Below are 23,491 nucleotides of genomic sequence, written 5' to 3'. Positions count from 1 at the left end.
CCGGGTTGTCCTGATGTATTGTCCTTTTCTTGGAAGTATCTTCATGATACGTGATTGAACAAATGAAGGATTCCTTTTTTACATCCCAGGAGTTTTAAGAAAATACTTATATTATCCCATTTTCCTTTTCTGTTCTATTTTTGTGAACCATAACTGTTCTTTATTTTCTCTTATTTGAATCTCTTGACTTGTAGATGGTTCTCAACCATCACAAACCTTTTGCAAGGAAGAGAAGGTGTGATTAATTAATATTTATTTTTGCATGTCTGCTAGGAATTAGTGAATGCTAACCTTCAGAATCTTTGCTAAAAGAGACACAGATGTATAGAACAGGCTTTTGGACTCTGTGGAAGAGGGAGAGGGTAGGATGATTTGGGAGAATGGCATTGAAACATGTATAATATCATATATGAAATGAATTGCCAGTTCAGGTTCGATGCATGATACTGGATGCTTGGGGCTGGTGCACTGAGACGACCCAGAGGGAAGTTACGGGGTGCGGGGGGGTGGGGAGAGGAGAGAGGGGGGTTCAGGATGGGAAGCATGTGTATACCTGTGGCGGATTCATGTTGATGTATGGCAAAACCAATACAATATTGTAAAGTAGTTAACCTCCAATTAAAATAAATAAATTTATATTTTTTAAAAATTAAAATCAATAAAATATATTTTCAAATTAAAAAAAAAAAAAAGAATCTTTGCTAGCCTGGACCAGCGTCATTTGAGAGGGAAGTGAAATGAGCAGTGTTGCAAGGCTGTCCGCTCCAGCACTGCCTGTTGCAGGAGATAAACAGTCTTTTTAATAATTCCATGTTCGACTATGTGTTAACATGTGTGCTCCTTTGCCTGAAAGTTTGTTTTTTAAAATAAACTTGACCTTCCATTATCAATGTCATGACTATGAAAACATGTTGTTAATACATGACTGGCTTAGGTCATGGAGCTTATGTGACTGATGGTTAAGCATGTCATTCCATATTTAATAAGTGTGTCCTTGGAGCCTAATGCTGTTCAGAATAGAGAGATAAACATGGGTGGCTAATAGATGGAATATATGCCACCCCTCACGCAACCAGCTAATAGTCTGTTTGGAAAGACAGGCATGCCACTCAAAAGAGGTTAGTAATTGTATGAATGACAGACTATAAATAAAATAGAAATGCAAAGGAATGACCATTTTAAGCTGCCGAGATGACATTGAATGGGAGCTGGAGTTTGAAGGTGGTATCTGGGTGGGTGGAGAATATCAGATCAGTCAAGGAATGAGAATGAGCAGGGCTTGTTTAGGTTGGCCACAGCTGTGTCTGGATTGTTTTGGTGGGAGCTAAAGGATGGAGCTGAAAAGATAGGTTGCAACCCAAGATCTGAATGCAAAACCAAGACATTTGGAACTTAACTGGTAGACAGTGAGTGATGCCTTAATGATGAGGGCTGGGCGCTAAAGAGGGGTGATGAGAAAGCTGTGATTTAGGAAGGAGTGAGCAGGATAGACTATTAGGGAAGAAAGAGTGAGAGGCAGTTGCCATTGTCCTGGCATGACATGCAAATGGAAGATAGGAGAAATGTGAGTTGCATAATTAAGGAAGATTTAGCAGGCATTGTTGGCTAAGGGAATAGTCAGAGGTGGATATGAGGCTATGAACCAGGGTATCTTGACATTGTTTTCTGTAGAGAGGCAGTTGTTTATTTTCTGCAATAATGGAAGACAGGAAAGGTACAGTTCAGTAAAGTGTATGGAGGCAAAAGTACTAGTCTGTTTAGATGTATTGAACTTGGAGTTAACAGCCTGGAGTGAAGGTAGGATATAAATAATGTTTAAATCAAATCCCTATTTAAATGTATCCAGTAAATATTATCTTTAAGGCAGCCCTGTTACATGGTAGTAATCGCCCTGTAATATGTCTGTGTTGAAAGCCTTCGTTGTGTTTGCTATAGAGATCAAAGTGCAGAGAGGGCACATGATTGAATTCTTTGTTCTTGCCCCTCTTGTCAGTAACTTCTAGAACCAAGATGAGTGTAAAGTTCAAACAAAACAAACCACCTGTTCCATCTGAAAGGAGTTTATAATCCATTTGAGAAGCTGCTATATAAGTCACATGTTAGAGAATAGGGTGGTGAATGTGCTGAAGTCTTCCTTTCCCTGGATTCCTTCAGCAGCTGCTGAACAGTCGATACACCTGTGCATGTCTTCTCCCCCATCTATGATGATTAACAGCTTGTTGAGCAGGGACCTTGTTCTCTCTGACTCTGGCAGCACTGTGTCCCCACGCTACTGCATGAACACAGTGATAATTGCCAATATCATATGCTCCCTGGCAGTGAGTCTGTGGTATCAGGGAATAGACCTGGTGTTCCTTTATTCAAGGTAGCTTTTACCTGCCTTTTGCTTTCGTTTTAGGTAGAAACAAGAGAAGATGAAGAGCAGAATGTCAAGTTGACTGAAATTCTGGAGCTCTTGGTTGCAGCTGGGTATTTCAGGGCAAGAATTAAAGGCTTATCACCTTTTGACAAGGTAAGAGGAAATCTTTCTAACCATTAGGCTAGTCTTTGTCAGGATGTCATGGTTTACCATGGCAGCAGGGTATTTTTTGTTAGGATGGCATGGTTTACTGTGGAAAGGAAGAAGAGATTGTATTTTTCTTTCTCTGTACCCATGTTGCATTTCTCCAGGATTCAGATTCATTATGGAAGTGTTTGTTTCCTATTAAAAGAAAATAATCATGTATCAGTAAAATACATCTTCAAGTCATGTTGTGCATGAAGATTGAGAAGTACACATAAGCAAAATAGTTTCTCCTTTCAAGGAGCTTAAAGTTTGGGTGGGAAAATAAAGCTTATATCTCCCACATTGTAGACAGACCCTTAACCGTCTGAGCCACCAGGGAAGTCCATAAGATAAAGTAATTTGAGTTAATAGGGAGCTATCCCAAGTTGATAAAGCTGATAAAGAATCTGCCTACAATGCGGGAGACCTGGGCGATCCCTGGGTTGGGAATATCCCCTGGAGAAGGGAATGGTTACCCAGTCCAGTATCCTGGCCTGGAGAATTCCATGGACTGTACAGTCCACAGGGTCACCAAGAGTTGGACACAACTGAGCAGCTTTAACTTTCACTTTCTTCCCAAGTTGGGATGCTCACAGATAGTTGCCAGGTATACTCTGGGCTCTGAGTGCTAGCTTTGGAGAAGAGAGAAGTTGCTATTGGATGAAGTCATTTAATTCGGCCGAACCTTGAACAGTTCTTACACATAAGGAATAGTAGTAGGGTTGAGAGCACAAGGATAAGAACAAAGACCTTGTACTCAAAGAGCCTGACTTCTGAAGAGCCGGGAAGAGAGACGGTAAACCAGCACACGTAGAATAAGTGGCACAATTCATTAAGTGCCACAATGAACTGTGCACAGAAGTGAAGCATCCATATCAACCAGGACATGCCAGGCAAGCTTCCTGGTAGAAGGAAGCATTGAGTTCGCCAGTGGGCCAAAGCCCTGTCTGCATGTAACAGGTTCTTTTGTAATACAGAAATTCTGGTTTGTTAGGTGTGGGCTGGGGACTGGAATCTGTATTTTATTAGGCATCTCGCATGAGTCTACACTATAGCCAGGGATAAGATTCATTGTCGATCTTTTCTAAGATCAGGCTGTGTCTATAAAGGTTTTGTTTCAAATGGATTTTTAGCCTTGGTCTCAATTGCATCTCAGAGAAGTCCCATGACAAAATAGAGTACAGATTCTCATCTCCTTTAGGTAAAAGAAAATATGGGATGTATGGAAATTAAGTAATAAGCCACAGAATGTGCCCCTTGCTACCCACATATCTGGTCCATAAAACTCGTAATTCTTCTGCCGTCTTGCACTTGACTTTAACTGGATTAAGGCTTCTCTCAGCTGAGAGTTAATGTCTGTCCCCATTGGTATAAAGAGAATCTGCATCATACATCCATTTAGTCTTAGAAGGCAGCTTCTCAGTCTACTAGCCACATGTTTCAAGTGCTCAGTAACCATGTGTGGCTGGAAGCACCATACTAAACAGTGTGGATCCAGACTGTTCCTGTTCTGGCAGAAAGCTTTATTCAGCAGTGCTGTTTAGATGGGAGAAGGCAGTGGCAACCCACTCCAGTACTCTTGCCTGGAAAAATCCCATGGATGGAGGAGCCTGGTAGCCTGCAGTCCATCGTGTCACTAAAAGTAGGACACAACTGAGTGACTTCACTTTCACTTTTCTTCATGCATTGGAGAAGGAAATGGCAACCCACTCCAGTGTTCTTGCCTGGAGAATCCCAGGGACTGGGGAGCCTGGTGGGCTGCTGTCTCTGGGGTCGCTAAGAGTTGGACACAACTGAAGCGACTTAGCAGCAGCAGCAGCAGCTGTTTAGATGAGTTGCAGTGGATGGAGCCAGGACACATATTGTCTCCCTCTGAGGATACACAGTTTTGTATATAAAAACTGTTTCTATTTTATCTGCCTTGCACTTCTTCCCTTCTTCCCAAACTAGGAAGAGAAAATAGGTATTTTTTTATGTCTTGCAGGTGGTGGGAGGAATGACCTGGTGCATCACCACTTGCAACTTTGACGTGGATGTTGATTTACTCTTTCAGGAGAACTCTACAATAGGTCAGAAAATGTAAGTTATTGGGCTTTCCATGGATGAGCCTGAACAGTGAAAAAGGAGATAAATCTTGAGCATTTGCTGTGTGCCAAAGGTTGTGTCAGATGTCACTCATGTCACTCATGGACTAAAAGAAGCCAAGGTCACACAGCTAACACATGAGAGTCATCTAATATTATTACGATGTTAATAGGCTATTGCTGGTGTTTTTTGTTGATCAGAATTTCTGTTGATTGCTTGAATATCTCCTTCCAAAGGCATTGAATTTGGATGGAAGTTGGATAGTTGAAGGGAGGGGAATCTTTCCCGCCCTGTTGCCTCTGCATGAGGCAGAGCCTCACTTTGCCTGTGTCCTTGCCAAAGACATCCTGGAAGGGTGCCCTGGCTGATCTTCTGTAGCTTACCAGGGACTTGGTGATTTCATGAGATCACTGGGATCCCAGTTCTGCCCAGCCCTGCCAGTGGACAGCTGTGTGACCTTGGGCAAGCCTTCCTTTGTGTACAGAAAGAGGGTTTGTGATCTCAGATCTATAGGAGTCTGTGATTTACTTACTCATTTTTCTGAAGCCTTGTCCTCCCCTAAATGGATTAAAGATGGTTTATGAGCACGCATGAGGGAGCAGTAATAGTGGAAAAGTGAAGCAAAGCAAAAAGGGAAGGAAAGGCAGAGTTGAGGGTAAAGAACACAACTGTGAGGAGCCAGAAGGCCCTGTTTTCCTAAGGATGGGACACAGATTTGGCTGAAAAGAAGAAAAAGACATCAAAAGAAGAAAAAATAAATTATGCAATTTATACTTTCCATATAGTAGAAGAAAAGCAAGTCCCTGGGAATCACAAAAGTCATTAACACTAAGACCAAAAGGCATTCTTGGCTCTTTGTTAAGGAGTTCATGCTGTTTGACACAGTAATACTGCCATCAGTGCCCAGCCATGAATAGTGGGCGCTGCATCCTGACACCTGTGTGTGTGAGGCTGTGGCATCATGTCCAGTCACCCACAGAGAAAAGTTCACCTGGGGGGGTCCAATGGAGTCCAGGTGTGTGGCTGTACTCCTGATGATCCAGTCCAACCCAGCAGGGGAGTGTATCTTTGTTCTTTTGTTTATTAAGGTGTTACATACGTGAACGTACAAGAAACATTCAGATACTACCAAAGGGAGCAAAACATGCAGCTGATGTCTCTCCTCTTTGCCATTTTACACCCTAATTTTATTCCCTGGAAAGAGTCATCTTTGACTGTCTAGGTTTTAGATTCTTCATCGTGTTCACTGATATGTCTCCACCTTTGTATACTCGGTTTCATTCAAGTCCAATGAGAGGAGGAAGTTGGCTCACCTGTACCATTCACTACATCCCCTTTGTCTTCCAGCTTCCACTCTTAATTATTATCTTTCTTTTCTATGATCGCTTGCATAATTTTGCTCTACTTAAGTTTCTATCTCTTGACCCATTAATATAAAGCAGTTTCTCCTGTTTATAGTCTGTTCTATAGTAGCAGTTAAGTTGTGCATGCTTTATCTACAGGTAAATTCTAAAAGTAAATCTATAAACAGTATTTTCAATAAGAACTAAGACTTGTGATGGGGTCAGAAAAAGAACGGTAATTTTCTGGACTGTAATGGTGCTGTTTAAAGGAGAATATTTGAAGTATTGCAGTCAAAAGCAATCTCTTTTCATTTATTCATTGACTCAGCAAATATTTATTGAACCCTTACATTCATAATGTTCTGGATGCATTAATGAAAAATGTGCTATCCTCATGGAACTTAGAGTCTATTGGAGGAGACAGACAAAAACTAATCTAATAAATAAGTACAGTAAGTGTAGACATATGTACCATGAAAAAAAACTAAACCCAGGAAAGGGTATGAGGAGAGACGTAGGATGGCAGGCAATTGTGGTTTAAGTTGGTGTAGGCTTCACTGAGAAAGTGATACCAGAGTTAAGACTTGAGGAATGAGGGTTCCAGGCAGAGGGAACTGCCAGTGTGAAGGCCTATGCAGAAGCTTGCCTAGAGTGTACTGTGGTGGGGGGTGGGGCCATGGGGAGGGGGCAGCAGATGGAAGTGCAGAGAGGTCATGGGACAGATCAGGTAGCGCTTTGTAGGTCAGGTTTAGGACTTGGGGTTTACTCTGAGTCAGGTGGGAAATCCACGGGGGTAGGGGGCGTTGAGCAGGGCAAGAACACAGTTTGTTCTGTGTTTAAGAAGGACCCCTCATCTGAATACTGAATTAAAGGAGTGAAGGTACAATCAGGGAGATTCTTTAGCATGTTACAGTAATCCTCCCCTGGGCAGTGTGCCAGTAGTGGTGGCATTCTGGATCTGTTTGAAAGGTAGAACCAACAGGATCTCATGGCATATTTGATTTAGAGTGTGAGTAAAAGGAGCATGGAGGATGACTTTGAAGTATTTGGCCCAAGCAAGTGGAGGTGGTCTCTGCAAGTCATTGAGAATCAAGCACACTGCATTTTTACAAAGCTTCGTTTCCCCCTTGCATCTCTGATTGCCTTTTTTTTGTTGTTGTTGACAAAGAAGCATGTACTTTCACCTGTAGCTGAGATCAACCAGCTTCTTAATCAGTCTGTTGACTAACATGAATTCTCTGCCTTCTCGAGTACACTCTTGGTTGAAGCCTCTTGCTGTTCCAATCTGAGCTGATTGCCTCTTACACCTGTGGGACCTCTAATGTTCTGGGATTTCTTTTGCATTCTTTGTGAGCTAGGATTCTCAATCTGTATTTCTGAAATCTAAAAAAAAGTGAAAATGTTGGTGCTTTTTTTTTTTCTTTGAAGTGTGGATATAAAACTTTAATTGGAAGCAAAACATGATCTGACTGACTTAAGGTTATTTATGGTCTTTATTGATCCCACTTATGTGAATATTCATAAGTTTTGCTACAGAAATACTCATTTCTTTGATGATAGGATGCTGTTGTGGATTTCAGTGGGTCTTACATAATAAATAGTTCAGTTCAGTTCAGTCGCTCAGTCGTGTCCAACTCTTTGTGACCCCATGAATTGCAGCACGCCAGGCCTCACTGTCCATCACCAACTCCCGGAGTTCACTCAGACTCACGTCCATTGAGTCAGTGATGCCAGCCAGCCATTTCATCCTCTGTCGTCCCCTTCTCCTCCTGCCCCCAATCCCTCCCAGCATCAGAGTCTTTTCCAGTGAGTCAGCTCTTCATATGAGGTGGCCAAAGTACTGGAGTTTCAGCTTTAGCATCATTCCTTCCAAAGAACACCCAGGGCTGATCTTTAGAATGGACTGGTTGGACGTCCTTGCAGTCCAAGGGACTCTCAAGAGTCTTCTCCAACACTACAGTTGAAAAGCATCAATTCTTCGGTGCTCAGCTTTCTTCATAGTCCAACTCTCACATCCATACATGACTACTGGAAAAACCATAGTCTTGACTAGGCGGACCTTTGTTGGCAAAGTAATGTCTCTGCTTTTCAATATGCTATCTAGGTTGGTCATAACTTTCCTTCCAAGGAGTAAGTATCTTTTAATTTCATGGCTGCAGTCATCATCTGCAGTGATTTTGGAGCCCCAAAAATAAAGTCTGACACTGTTTCCACTGTTTCCCCATCTATCTGACATGAAGTGATGGGACCAGATGCCATGATCTTCGTTTTCTGAATGTTGAGCTTTAAGCCAACCTTTTCACTCTCCTCTTTCACTTTCATCAAGAGGCTCTTTAGTTCCTCTTCACTTTCTGCCATAAGGGTGGTGTCATCTGCATATCTGAGGTTACTGATATTTCTCCCGGCAGTCTTCATTCCAGCTTGTGCTTCGTCCAGCCCAGCGTTTCTCATGATGTACTCTGCATATAAGTTAAATAAGCAGGGTGACAGTATACAGCCTTGACGTACTCCTTTTCCTATTTGGAACCAGTCTGTTGTTCCACGTCCGGTTCTAACTGTTGCTTCCTGACCTGCGTATAGGTTTCTCAAGAGGCAGGTCAGGTGGTCTGGTATTCCCATCTCTTTCAGAATTTTCCACAGTTTCTTGTGATCCACACAGTCAAAGGCTTTGACATAGTCAATAAAGCAGAAATAGATGTTTTTCTGGAACTCTCTTGCTTTTTTGGAAGTTGGCAGTTTGATCTCTGGTTCCTCTGCCTTTTCTAAAACCAGCTTGAACATCTGGAATACATAGTATATACCCCTTAATCTACTAAGCTACAACATCTAAAGAATTGTGAGTTCTGAAGCACATCTGCCCCCACAGGGTTTGTTTAAGGAGTGGAGGGTGTATTATTTTTCCTGATAAGTACTTGATGTGAAAGCAAAGCTGGGGACTGGGTTTACTTGTAAAGACCCAGCAGACTCCTAGCAGATTCATCAGGCAGTTGATTCTTTATTATCTATAGAAGAAATGTCATAGCCGCAGGGCACTGAATTATCCAAAATCTTTTCTGTTTGGTTTTGGGACGTGTTCTGTGTTTGGGGTACTCCCACGAAGTTTCTGGTTTGCTACAGTTAGTTCAGTTCAGTCGCTCAGTCATGTCTGACGCTTTGTGACCCCATGGACTGCCGCATGCCAGGCCTCCCTGTTCATCACCACCTCCCGGAGTTTGCTCAAACTCGTGTCCGTTGAGTCTGTGTTCTGCGTTTAGGGACCTCCCACGAAATTTCTGGTTTGGTACAACTCAGATATTATTGCCGTGTGCTGCAGTGCCTCTGTGCATCCCAGCGGATGGGAGGGGGCAGCAGCATCCCTAAAGTACGCACTCGCCTCATAGGGCATGCTTATCTTCCATCTGTGCTCCATTGGGGCCCAGATGGGCCTCATTTGTGGATGGGCCTCCATTGGGGCCTCATCCTCCTTTTTGATCCTTCTTTCATTTGGGTTCCCTGAGCTTCCCCTCTGCATCCCCAGTTTGTCCTGAAATCCCATCACCACAAAGTGCTGTGTTCCAAGGTCCATAAATAAGATTTTAGGCTTGTAACCAATTCATTTCTACAATGTACGTCAACACACATTTATTAGGCACCTGTGTACAGATCACGTGCCCTTTATTATTTAACCTTCATAGCAACCCTTGAATAGGCAGGACAGAGATTAACCCTCATTTTATGATGGTAGTGTTGGACCAGAAGGACTGGGTGGCTCGCCAAAAGTACCAGAGTGGGTGATGGAGCTTGGAATTTAGACCCTGGTTTAACTCGCTCTCTTTCAAACTGTGCAGTGGAGGAGGAAACAGTGCATGAACCCTTGGAAAACTAAAGGAACCGAACTTACCTCCAGTAATGAAAAGTGGATGTGTTAAAAGCATAGACTGGGAAACCTGTCTGGTGACCTCTGCACTTGTTATTTTCCCTGATTTTCAGAAAGTCAGAGGATCCACTCTGAGCTCCAGGGAAAAGCCAAAAGGAGACTGGTAGGTTTCTGCCGGAAGTCTTCCTGACTTTTGCCCCCAAGCCGGCCTGTTTTCTCCCACATCCCTACGGCCCTTTGCAGTAATAGTGCCTTCAGCTTCTACACGCTGCTGACGCTGCACACTTGGCAGTCATTTCTGGGAGGCAGGTTTAACAGGGTTATAAACCGCAAGATGACCCTAGGCATCCTTCCCTCAGGGCCTTTATGAACTGGGAGAGTGGGCTGTCTCTGAGGAGTGGCCAGGGAGAACCTTGCCTGAAGGTGGAGGGTTGGCTGGATGGTGTTGGTGTCTCAGCCTCTGATTTTTAAGCTTCTAAATGGTTATGGGCTATCAGCAACCCTCCCTGCATAGCGCCACAAATCTGTAGCCACTAGAGGGAGCTCACTTCCTACCAAACCAAAACACGACTTGACTAGGTGGTCCCGGTGTGAGTGAATTCTTAGACCTGCCCAAGCAAGGACTGGAAGCCAGAGTGTGACCATCTTCACTTGCTAAGCTTGGAATCTGGGGAGCAGAGCCAATTAAGCACCCATTTCTTCCCCTCACAAATTTCAAAGAAATTAAGGAACAAGACATGGGAGTCTTATGGACATTAAATTAAAAAGTAAAACTTAAGAGAGAGCTTTAGATAACGTTGCCAAATGACTGTGTCAGTCTTTTCTACCAAACTGTCCCATTCAGACCCCAGGAGAAGCTGGGCAACCACAGGCTTCCCTACTGGGACAGAGAAGATACTTGTATCCTGTGGACGAGCTACTCAGAAAGGAGGCCCACAGGGGCTCTGGGAGTCAGATGACACTTTGCTTCCACGCCTCAGACCTTTCGCATGAATCACAGCCCGCTTCTGTTTGCAGTGAACATGTCCTCCCGCATCCTTCCCTCCTGGAAGGTGGGTAGTCCTGCCTTCTGTGAGTGTGTGCAGTAAGGGAGCAGACTTCGCCTCTTCACATGTTTTTCTCTTAACATATTGGACTTGATGTTATGATTATGACTGTTTCCACTCAGCAGTTTTAAGCTTCATCCTGCCTTGTGACGCTACTGTAGATACAAACATGGTTGTGTGATGTGTTCTCTGGGGAGCCTTCTCTGGGAGTCATTTGGCTTCTGTTCCAAGGTAACTTAGTTCCTGCCAAGAGCGAGGGCATGAAATGTGCTAAGGAAAACTTAAGTTAGATATTTTCTCTTATCTGGGCCTGAGTTAGGTGTTGGTCCTATGGGTGTCTGTCTCCTGGAAAGGATTGTGGAACTGCAGAAAGACAAAAGTGTGCAAGATTTCTTTGCACAAAAGATACCTTTTCGGTAGATAGACCCAAAACTTGCTGTAATTGAAGCCTCTAGTAAGAACCTGCTAACCTTGTAACCATGGCCTTTATCTGCTAGAAAATAGTCTGATACTTGTAGATGAGGCCACTCTGGCTGAAATTTTTTAATGTCTTAAATGAGGATATAACCTAAACTGTCCATGTAGGCTGAGCCAGGAGCCCCCATTTCTCCATATGGCCCCACAAGACCACAGCTTGGACTGTTTCTCGGAGTTCCTAGGCTGTGTACCATGGCTTTGTGGGTTAGCAAGCCCACTGAACCTCTGTTCTCTCTCCTCTTTAATCTGATCTGACTAAGATACAAGAAATAGAAACCAGATAATCAGAGATCAAATAGCAGCTGGTCACAGATTTAAATCTGTGGTGAAATGAACTTGCACATAAGTTCTTCTTTCACTCCTGCCATGAAACTGTCCCACCCGGGCCAGGGCTCATCTGGGCATCCAGTGGGGGTGGGTACTCACCTCCTGACTGAGGTCAGATACGCTCTGGGCTTCAGAGAGCCTGCCCCCTGCTCTCCTCCAGCCACTTCAGGGGAGGACCACGCAAGGTGGAGGAGAGGGGTCATGTCCCTTGTGAGAAGCTGAGAACTCCTCTTCTTTGGAAAAAGAGTGGTTCCTCCAAATCTAGGATTAATTTTAGAGTATCAAAATTAAAGGCTATTATTTATTTCAAAAATATTTCTTAACAGAGTAGAAACTTCAATTTTTTTTTTTTCTACACAAGCCTGAGACCTCATGTTTTGTCTTAATATTCTGGGCACTTGGCACAAAGTCTGGTAATTAATTTGTTGCCCGGATGATTTTTCAACTTCCCTGGTGTCTCAGACAGTAAAGAATCCACCTGCAATGCATGAGACCAAGTTCAACCCCTGGGTTGGGAAGATCCCTTGGAGGATTGAATGGCAACCCACTCCAGTCCATGGGATCACAAAAGAGTCAGACACCACTGAGCACCTAAGCACACACGAATGATACTTAGAACATTTTTAAAAAATGTTTAACCTAGTGGTTTGCAGACTTTTGCAAAAAGAAAGACAACAAAGTGAAATGGAGAACATGCAGCACTAATAACTGTTTATTTTGCCATGTAAGGATGTTTAAAAAAATAGCTACCACCATAACTTCATGAAGAAACAAAATATTTCCTTATAAAAAGTAGGATGAACATGATCTTGGAATTAAGGGTAAATGCAGTTTTCCTTCTGTGGCCTTACATGCACACAGGTCTAAATTGTGCTTATTTTTCTCACTTTGCTGTCAGCCAGGAGAAATGTGGTCCTGGTCTGGTATTGAGAAGCCCTGGATCCCTCTGGAATGCAGCCCAGATGGTAGAGATGTCTTAAGAGCCGCTTAGTGTGTTCTCACTCTTGGCTTGTTGTTTTCCTCCGAGCAGAGCTCTATCAGAAAAAATCGTCTCTGTCCTGCCAAGAATGAAATGTCCACACCAGCTGGAGCCCCACCAGATCCAGGGGATGGATTTTATTCACATATTTCCTGTTGTCCAGGTGAGAGCGTCTGAGGGGTTTCTTTTTCTCTGAACACTGGCATTCCTGTAACGGGTCTGGCTCTCGGGCTCTCTGGCCTAGATCCTGGATCTGATGGGCGTGGCATGGATTTGGTGGCCTCAGCATGACTGCACTCCCTAATGTTATCCGCAGAAGTTGCCAATATTCAGTCTGCCTTCATTCCACTCAGTCACCTGTTCTGATCTTTGAATGTTTCCCACAAGTAGCTTTTCATTGCCCTTCTGGGAGGCCCCCATGCTCTGGTTCCCTTCTGTCTCTCCAGCCTCAATTTATTCTTTGTTTTTCTTTGTTCTTTATGTTCTAGCCCCCCTGGCTTTCTTTCCAGTTTCCTCCCACATACTATACTTCTTTCCTGTCACGGGGCCTTTCTCTCAGCCTGGGAAGCTCTTCCCTTCTCTCCTTTCCTTCATCCTTCAGCTCTCAGTTCCATGTCTCCTCAAGAAAGCTCCCCTGACCCCCCAGATCTAGAGCAGGTTCTTTTGCTATATTCTTCTATGCAGCATATTCCCTACCTTCACAGGGATCTCCCTCACCACATGTGCGACCATGTGCGTCAGAGTGTCTGGTTATTTATCTCTGTCTCTCGTGGGCTGGTATCAGGGCTGTCCTGCTCAGTCCTGTGTCTCTGGCACCTCATGGAATGTCTGGCACTTCGTAGGCATTCAGTCCTTATTTGAGGACTGAATTTCTAACAAGAGACTTATCTCTAGCCCAGCTTTTTTCTGAGGCCCCGTAATGAAGTGGCTTATGCTGTACAGGTCCCTGTGTTCTGTGTGGTTTTTGTGCCTCAGCCTTTCCTCCGGATACCACAGAGAGAGGAGTACAAGGACTCACTTTGTTGCCTGCTATATGGCTAGGACTTAGCCTCAGGTCCTAATAGAGTTCCTTGAAGCATCTGTTGTAATCCCAGTCTTACATTTGAGAAAAGTGCGACTCATAGTGGATTATCAGTTGGCTTACGGGCAGAGAACTAGTGAGTGGAGAGGCAGATTCCTCTAAATTTTTCCTTGTCCTTAAGCCTGAACTTTCCCCCTCCACCACCGTGCAGCCACCCAGCCCCTGCTAGAGAAGTTCATTGATTCTGTGAAAGTTATGTAGTGTAGCGGTTAAGATCCTGGACTCTGGAGACTCTCTGGGTTCAAATCTTGACTCTGCCACTTTCCAGCTGTCTGATCTTGGGCAGATGTCTTCACTTCTTACCTGTTAAGTGGAAAATAACAATAGCAGCTACCTGACTGAATGAAGGTTGAATAAGTTATTGTGTGTAAAGCACATGGCTGAAGGGCTGGCATGTCTCAGTCAGTGCTTTCTAAGGGTTACGTAGTTGTTTCTGTGGTAGTTACTGCTGCTGGGAATCTTCCCCTGAACTAGACTTCAAATTAACTATGAAATTTCTAAATGAAATTTGTACATTTGAGGCTAGTACTTTAACTCAGGATTTGATGTGTATGTTCGTTAGAGGATGGTACCCCCATCCTTTTGTGAAAATAGGAAGTAGGGACCTTGTGGAAATTCTTACCGAAACCTCCAACGCTATCATATTGTGAAGTTGTTGCCTTTTCCGCCTCAACCTGAATCTCTTGTGACTAGACTTTACTCAGTCCTGTGCTAGAAGTTGGAGGACCAAAATGATAGTCCACATATGAGAAGAGTGTGAAGGTGATTTTCTACAGCTGGTTTGGGTATCCTGAGTGTCTGATGGTCTGTGTTCTGAATGGAATGCCTGAGGGCTTCCTCGCTGGACATGAAAGCCTCAGCTAATGGTTACCAGCCTTCTTAATTTTGTGGACCTGCAAAATTTTAAAGCAAAAATGGAGGTTGATCTGTGGTTGCCACCTGTATTTTGGCAGGCAAGGACATTGTTAAAAGTAACAGTTACTTTGCTTTTTCTATCATTTCTTGGGCCATTTAACCCTCACTCTGAGAATAAAGAACAGTCTTTCCAAATGAGCACATTTAGCACTGTGAGGAACTCACCACATGCCTGTGGTTTTGTTTCCTGTTTCGTTGGACACCAGTGAGAGAACAGGCGTAGACCGGCTGCTGGGACCTGCTGAACAGCTTTCTTGTGTGGGTCTAGGTCCACCACCCGAGTTCTTGCCGTTTGGCACAGCTGTGGCGACTCTGAATGCAGCGGGACAGTGGAAATGGTCACATGTTCCAGGTCACATGTTTTTCTCCTACATGAGGCATGTGAATCCTGTGAAGGTAGATATTTTTCTTGAAGGCTAGGGCCCTGCGGCAGAGCTTGGCTCTCCTAGAGGCTCCCTCCTCAGCTCTTCAGGTTGGGAACTCTGAAACAGAGCCATGGTGTCTCTAAGGGAATCCTGTGAATCAGTGGGCTTTGCCCTCCTCATCAGAGCACGTTCTCCAGGATCCAGCCAAGTAATAACTCAGTGTAGATCTAATTAACAGAGGCAGATTTGAAAAGGCAACAACTATGAAGGCCAGAAAGTGGATCTCTAGGTGGGAAAGAAAGCAGAGTGAAACTGAGTTGAGCAGGAGTCAGCGTCCTGAGATGTACAGGGTCCATGCTGGGGTGTGGGTGAGGGGCTGGAGTAGCCCCAAATGTCATCTGATCCTCAGCCCCTGCACCCCTGGATTTTAGTCAGTGCCTGAGGTTACTGTCTGGAGTTGGGATGGAGTGGAGTGATAGAAACAGATGGAGGATGCTAGCAACAAAAGAGTACTCCTAGAGTTACTTCTGGGCACTGCTTTAAGTAGGGAAAACCACTAGACCATTCAGGTATGACCTAAATCAAATCCCTTATGAATATACAGTGGAAGTGAGAAATAGATTTAAGGGAATTAGATCTGATAGAGTGCCTGATGAACTATGGACGGAGGTTCATGATATTGTACAGGAGACAGGGATCAAGACCATCCCCATGGAAAAGAAATGCAAAAAAGCAAAATGGCTGTCTGAGGAGGCCTTACAAATAGCTGTGAAAAGAAGAGAAGCAAAAAGCAAAGGAGAGAAGGAAAGGTATAAGCATCTGAATGCAGAGTTCCAAAGAATAGCAAGGAGAGATAAGAAAGCCTTCCTCAGCAATCATTGCAAAGAAATAGAGAAAAACAACAGAATGGGAAAGACTAGAGATCTCTTCAAGAAAACTAGAGGTACCAAGGGAACATTTCATGCAAAGATGGGCTCGATAAAGACAGAAATCATATGGACCTAACAGAAGCAGAAGATATTAAGAAGAGGTGGCAAGAATACACAGAAGAACTGTACAGAAAGATCTTCACAACCCGCATAATCATGATGGTGTGATCACTCACCTAGCGCCAGACATCCTGGAATGTGAAGTCAAGTGGGCGTTAGAAAGCATCACTATGAACAAAGCTAGTGGAGGTGATGGAATTCCAGTGGAGCTATTTCAAATCCTGAAAGATGATGCTGTGAAAGTGCTACACTCGGTATGCCAGCAAATTTGGAAAACTCAGCAGTGGCCACAGGACTGGAAAATGTCAGTTTTCATTCCAATCCCAAAGAAAGGTAATGCCAAAGAATGTGCAAACTGCCACACAATTGTGCTCATCTCACATGCTAGTAAAGTAATGCTCAAAATTCTCCAAGCCAGGCTTCAGCAATATGTGAACTGTGAACTTCCAGATGTTCAAGCTGGTTTTAGAATAGGCAGAGGAACCAGAGATCAAATTGCCAACACCCGCTGGATCATCGAGAAAGCAAGAGAGTTCCAGAAAAACATCTATTTCTGCTTTATGGACTATGCCAAAGCCTTTGACTGTGTGGATCACAAGAAACTGTGGAAAATTCTGAAAGAGATGGGAATACCAGACCACCTGACCTGCCTCTTGAGAAACCTGTATGCAGGTCAGGAAGCAACAGTTAGAACCGGACGTGGAACAACAGACTGGTTCCAAATAGGAAAAGGAGTATGTCAAGGCTGTATATTGTCACCCTGCTTATTTAACTTATATGCAGAGTACATCATGAGAAATGCTGGGCTGGACGAAGCACAAGCTGGAATGAAGATTGCCGGGAGAAATATCAATAACCTCAGATATGCAGATGACACCACTCTTATGGCAGAAAGTGAAGAGGAACTAAAGAGCCTCTTGATGAAAGTGAAAGTAGAGAGTGAAAAAGTTGGCTTAAAGCTCAACATTCAGAAAACGAAGATCATGGCATCTGGTTCCATCACTTCATGGGAAATAGATGGGGAAACAGTAGAAACAGTGTCAGACTTTATTTTTTTGGGCTCCAAACTCACTGCAGATGGTGACTGCAGCCATGAAATTAAAAGACATTTACTCCTTGGAAAGAAAGTTATGACCAACCTAGATAGCATATTCAAAAGCAGAGATATTACTTTGCCAACAAAGATCCGTCTAGTCAAGGCTATGGTTTTTCCTGTGGTCATGTATGGATGTGAGAGTTGGACTGTGAAGAAATCTGGGCGCTGAAGAATTGATGCTTTTGAACTGTGGTGTTGGAGAAGACTCTTGAGAGTCCCTTGGACTGCAAGGAGATCCAACCAGTTCATTCTAAAGGAGATCGGTCCTGGGTGTTCTTTGAAAGGACTGATGCTAAAGCTGAAACTCCAAGTCTTTGGGCACTTGATGCAACAAACTGACTCATTGGAAAAGACCCTGCTGCTGGCAAAGACTGAAGGCAGGAGGAGAAGGGGACGACAGAGGATGAAATGGCTGGATGGCATCACTCACTCAATGGACATGAGTCTGAGTGAACTCCGGGAGTTGGTGATGGATAGGGAGGCCTGGCGTGCTGCAGTTCATGGGGTTGCAGAGAGTCGGACACGACTGAGCGACTGAACTGAACTGCTTTTGTGGGCAAACTGCTTCCTGGCATTTCCTTTACTTGAGTTTCCTGCCATTCCTGAGCAGGAGCCCTGTGCTGTGTGCAGCTGTGCCTTCTGAGGCAGCACAACAGCTGTATAGAAACTTCCCCTGAAATGTTGTAGCTCCCTGAAGAGAGCATGGCACAAAGGTCTTCAGTAATAATGGGAATGAGTGCAGAGTCAGGAGGAAAAGTAAAGGTTGTCTTTGTACTTTGCATTCTCATGCTCAGAGTGGCTGGGCCTTCCACAGGTTGTGGGGTGTGGGTGTGTGCAGGGAAATGTTTCAGCTCCCTGGAGGTGTAAGTCAGCAGACATGAGGAGTGGCTCCTTGCACATGTCAGCTCCGTAGATCTGGGAAACATTGCATGAAGCCCAGACATGCCATGTCCTGGTGGTGGACCCTCCGGGTTGTGGCCAGCAGCTGCTGGCTATGGATCACTAGACGGATTAATGTCGTCTCTCTGAGCTAGTTCTGTAAACCGTGGTCAGTGCCCATTACCTTACAGTGTTGTATGAATGCTGTGAGTGCTAAGCTACATCTGAGGTCTGAGGCTTATCCTTGGTACACGTGGTCTCAAATCTGAATATCCAAGGGATTTTTTCACCTATCAGACAAGGGTTGCACTAGGTATTCTCACTGGTTTTCTTTCCGTCCTCTGGTCTGTGGCACAAGCAGCACAAGTTGGAGAGAGTTCCATTAAGGTCTGCCATTAGACGCAGGAAGCTTTGGGGAGCAGCTGTGTTTGTGTTGGGCTCCAGTATTTACAGAGCCATCTGGTACTTGTGTTTCATTTGCTCCTGCAGTCGCTCTGTGAGGTGAAAGGAAATGATACTCTGCCCTCCACTTTAGCAGAGAAGGAAACTGAGGCCTGGGCACCTGGAGCAAGGCTCAGAGGTCTCTCTGAGGCTGTCAGCTGCAATCCGCCTGATCTCAGCATCCAGATGACCAGCGGCTGATTTCCCTGCAGGGCAGTGTGTATTGATGGTTGCTTGTCACCTGGTTACTTCATGTTCTGTGATTCAGGTTCAGGACCTGTGCCATCACTGAGTTGGTCTTTACCCTTTACTTCGCCGCGTTTCATCCCCATTAGCTCACATTTCTGCACTTTCTTCCCCAGTGGCTGGTGAAGCGAGCTATAGAAACAAAAGAAGAGATGGGTGACTACATCCGCTCCTACTCCATATCCCAGTTCCAGAAAACTTACAGTCTGCCTGAGGTCAGTGTTCTGCTCTTTCCTTGTCCAGCTGAGAACCTGAGTGCACAGTTAGGGACCCCCTGGAAGAAGCAGAGTAAGCTCAGGCTCCCCTGTGCTCCTACGCAACTGTATGGCATCTCTGCGCCCACCTGGTCAGCACTGAAACTGGACCTCCTGGTTCATTTAAATTGCGCTCTTTGAATGGGCACTGAGTGCCAAGCTCTATAATTTTGTCCTTTTCTCTCAATTTTGGTACCTGATCCAGACCTTTTATTAAATTACAAGAACATGAGCATATTTCTGTATAATTGTATGAAGCTTTTCAAGAGACTCTCTGCTTAGGATGACACACCTGTAGTAGCAGTTGAGTGATAATGACAGCAACAGTAACTGCTGATTCCTGTCAGATACCTGCTGCTTTCCAGTCCCAGAGCACTACATGCCTTCTGCTTCTTGATCCTTATGATCGCTCCTGCCCCTGGAGAAGCTGAGGCTTAGAGGTGAGGTAACTTGCTGAGGTCTCAGAACTCAGAGATTTGGACTGAGAACACTTGTCTTCGCCTCTACACTCTGTGGTCCCCTTTTTTCTTACCAGCTGTAGGGATCTGTTTTGGAGCCCTTAACAGAGGCCCTTACTTTTTTCACGCTCAGTGTATTCCAATTTGTTAGAAAATGGAGACTTTTTCAGACAAAGCTGTGATGAGAAGTCAGTTTATAAGACGGATTGCTGAGCAGTCTAATTGAGTTTCAGTCTTTACACAGGATTTGTTTCATCCCTGTGTATTCTTGTCTTGCAGGATGATGACTTCATCAGGAGGAAAGAAAAGGCCATCAGGACAGTTGTTGACCTCTCTGTGAGTTCCCTGCCCGAGTTCTCCTGTCAGGGAAAGTCATAGGGTCATAGCTTCCAAGTAGCCCTTTGATTTAAATCGCAGAAGCCTCTGCCCCCACCGCCCCGCTACCAGCACTCCCTGAGGTTTCTGTCTGTGGGGATTGCCCAGCAGCTGACCTCAGTGTGTGAGGGAGGTGCTGCCTGCTGTGCTTGCCCAGTATCTAATGCCGGCATTCAGGGTAGAACGTGCCACAGCCGCTGCCCTGTGTTTTCCGTAGTTTCCAGACTCAGAGCCCTTCCTCATTTGTGCCAGTGGTGACTATAAGCTTCAAACTTCACGTAGCTCTAGAGAACAAATGACGAACTAAAACTGATGCAGAGGTTATCACTGCCTTGGTGGCTTTGGAAAGGCAGCTTCTGAGCTTTGTGTGGGAAACTCTGAGATGACCTTTGTCCCATTTGCAGCGTGCCTCAACCACAGGGTCTGTATCCACATGCGCAGTTACCCAGCACAAGGGCCAGAGGAGAGCTTTGGGCCTTCTCTAAACACTCAGGGCCAGAGCCCAGCAGAACCTAGTCAGCGCCACCCACTTCTCACCCCCCCACCCTTCCTACATGAAAATGAAGCCTCAATGCCTAGGTGTAAGTTCTTCTTTCTTTAGAAAATAATGTATTGAATTATTTTGCCCCCCCCCCTTTTTTTTTTAACTTTAAGAATAAATATGTAATCTTCCCAGGTGATTACTCTGAAAAGAGTAACAGTAGCTTGAGGATGAAAGACATGAAATGCTCATTTAAAAGTCTTGTCAGCTTATGGTTATAATTTGTATCTTCCCACAATTCCATTTGGGAAATGTGAGGTATGGAAAACCTTTTAGTTACATTCTGAAGCTGGATGTGGTTTTCAGATTTGGTGGCAGTATTAAGTGTTAATAATAAGAATATATGATAAAACAGTAGAGTAATTTTTTTTTCCTTGTTGTGAAATAGATGTTGAGTTTAGAACATCTTTAAAGTTTTCTTTGAAAAAGTTGATCAATCAGAGGAAAAAAGGTCAGCCTTAATCTAACGATACAGAAACAGCCACTTTTGGACAGATTTCTTCTGTGTTTTTAATGTGTATTTTTATAGTGAATTAGAATTATACTTTGAATATAAATTTATAGTTTTTTCCCTCCTCACCGGTAGAGCATCGTATGCTGTTAAAGATTTCTCCTGATCGCATTTTCATGACAAATAATAACCAGTTGGTTGGGTGCGCTATTGCTTTCCCTTGTTTTAAGTGATGCTTCATTTCTGGAAAGAACTGAGAATTAGATGACAGTGTTACCTCAGATACAGAGAGCTGGGGAGCCAGGAGCAGGAGAGGAAGGGAAATTCTCTTTTCCCCATAAACTCTGTCCTATTTGAATTTTATACTAAATCTCTTATCACCTTTTCAAAAACAGTAAAATGAAAAATTTGTTGTTTAGTTGCTAAGTCATGTCTGACTCTTTGCACGCCCATGGATTGTAGCCCACCAGGCTCCTCTGTCCCTCAGATTTTCCAGACAAGAATGCTGGTGGGGATTGCGATTTCTTTCCCCAGGTGACCTTCCTGACGCAGGGATCAAACCCACATCTCCTGCGTTTGCGAGCAGGTTCTTGACCACTGAGCCACCGGGGAAGCCCAAAAGTTAAAAAAAAAAAAAACAAAAAACAAAAAACGTTCATGTTTATTGAATATCCTCATGTGTAAATCTCACTTGGAGCCCTTAAGAGAGAGTGAGAAACATTACATTTTTTGACTGTGTCACCAAGAATTAAACAGGCCAGGGTAGCTGTTGATTATTCTGTCAATGAAACTGGGCCTGATATCCCTTTACCTATTAAATATTTCAGTCCTCTAGAGACATATTATGTCCTCTTTTCATGTGTAATGGAGTTTTTAAAGAAAATTGTCTTCTGCTTAGCAACGTGACTTAAATTCTTAAAGGAATTTAAGGAGATAATGACAAATATGTAGTGTCCAAACGTTGTTCTAAACATTTGTGTGTAACTTATCTAATCCTCACAACAGCCCTATGAAGTAATAGTATTTTTTTTTTTTTTGACAGTTGACGAAACTAAGGCACAGATTGGTTATTTAGGTTGCCCAAGGTCACATTGGTGATGACAGAGCCAGGATGCAATAAAATGCTAGATAAAATGCTGTCTGCAGCTCTTTAAAAAATCAAGATACAGGAAAATGGAGAAAAAATTGGAGGTCTTCTTTGATTAATAGTTCAAATTGCTTAGTTTATTTCCTTTTTGAAATGTGTGAACTTACTCCTCAGTTGACTGCCAGTACATTTACTGTTGTTCAGTTCAGTCGCTCAGTCGTGTCCAACTCTTTGCAACCCCATGGACTGCAGCACGCCAGGCTTCTCTGTCCATCACCAACTTGTGGAGCTTACTCAAACTCATGTCCATTGAATCGGTGATGCCATCCAACCATCTCATCCTCTGTCATCCCCTTCTCCTGCCTTCAAACTTTCCCACCATCAGGGTCTTTTCAAATGAGTCAGTTCTTCACATCACATGGCCAAAGTATTGGAGCTTCAGCATCAGTTCTTCCAAAGAATATTCAGGACTGATTTCCTTTAGGATGGACTAGTTGGATCTCCTTGCTGTCCAAGGGATTCTCAAGCGTCTTCTCCAGCACCACAGTTGAGAAGCATCAATTCTTCGGTGCTCAACTCTCACATCTGTACATGACTACTAGAAAAACCATAGCTTTGACTAGACAGACCTTTGTTGGCAAAGTAATGTCTCTGCTTTTTAATATGCTGTCTAGGTTAGTCATAGCTTTTCTTCCAAGGAACAAGTGTCTTTTAATTTCATGGCTACAGTCACCATCTGCAGTGATTTTGGAGCCCCCCAAAATAAAGTCTGACACTGTTTCCCCATCTATTTGCCATGAAGTGATGGGACCAGATGCCATGATCTTAGTTTTCTGAATGTTGGGTTTTAAGCCAACTTTTTCACTCTCCTCTTTCACTTTCATCAAGAGGCTCTTTAGTTCTTCTCTTTCTGCCATAAGGGTGGTGTCATCTCCATATCTGAGGTTTTTGATATTTCCCCCAGCAATCTTGATTCCAGCTTGTGCTTCATCCAGGCCAGCATTTCTCACGATGTACTCTGCATATAAGTTAAATAAGCAGGGTGACAATATACAGCCTTGACATACTCCTGTCCCGATTTAGAACCAGTCAGTTGTTCCATGTCCAGTTCTGTTGCTTCTTCACCTGCATAGAGATTTCTCAGGAGGCAGGTAAGGTGGTCTGGTACTCCCATCTCTTTAAGAATTATCCACAGTTTGTTGTGATCCACACAGTCAAAGACTTTGGTGTAGTCAATAAAGCAGAAGTAGATATTTTTCTGGAACTCTCTTGCTTTTTCAGTGATCCAACAGATGTTGGCAATTTGATCTCTGGTTCCTCTGCCTTTTCTAAATCCAGCTTGAACATCTTCAAGTTCTCAGTTCATGTACTATTGAAGCCTGGCTTGGAGAATTTTGAGCATTACTTTGCTAGTGTGTGAGATGAGTGCAATTGTGCAATAGTTTGAACATTCTTTGGCATTGCTTTTCTTTGGGATTGAAATGAAAACTGACCTGTTCAGTCCTGTGGCCAGTGCTGAGTTTTCCAAATTTGCTGGCATATTGAGTACAGCACCTTCACAGCATCATCTTTTAGGATTTGAAATAGCTCAACTGGAATTCTATCACCTTCACTAGCTTTGTTCGTAATGATGGTTCCTAAGACCCACTTGACTT

The 23,491-nt window shown here is 43.8% G+C and overlaps 1 protein-coding gene across 3 annotated transcripts in view; it reads left to right on the top strand.

The window, feature by feature from the left end:
• The window catches only part of CCDC93 (coiled-coil domain containing 93), a 108,781-nt gene that overhangs the window by 2,267 nt on the left and 83,023 nt on the right, over window positions 1–23,491 (top strand). For all 3 annotated transcript variants that reach the window (XM_052657845.1, XM_052657837.1, XM_052657830.1), the window contains exons 2-6: window positions 2,399–2,512; window positions 4,530–4,624; window positions 12,710–12,821; window positions 18,787–18,885; window positions 19,662–19,718. In XM_052657845.1, the coding sequence (XP_052513805.1) occupies window positions 2,399–2,512; window positions 4,530–4,624; window positions 12,710–12,821; window positions 18,787–18,885; window positions 19,662–19,718 (477 nt within the window). The remainder of the gene's footprint in view (window positions 1–2,398; window positions 2,513–4,529; window positions 4,625–12,709; window positions 12,822–18,786; window positions 18,886–19,661; window positions 19,719–23,491) is intronic.

This window comes from Budorcas taxicolor, chromosome 2 (assembly GCF_023091745.1).
Source record: "Budorcas taxicolor isolate Tak-1 chromosome 2, Takin1.1, whole genome shotgun sequence".
Lineage (NCBI taxonomy): Eukaryota > Metazoa > Chordata > Mammalia > Artiodactyla > Bovidae > Budorcas > Budorcas taxicolor.
Note: the sequence above shows the minus strand (reverse complement) of the source record. Positions and strands in the feature narration are given on the sequence as shown.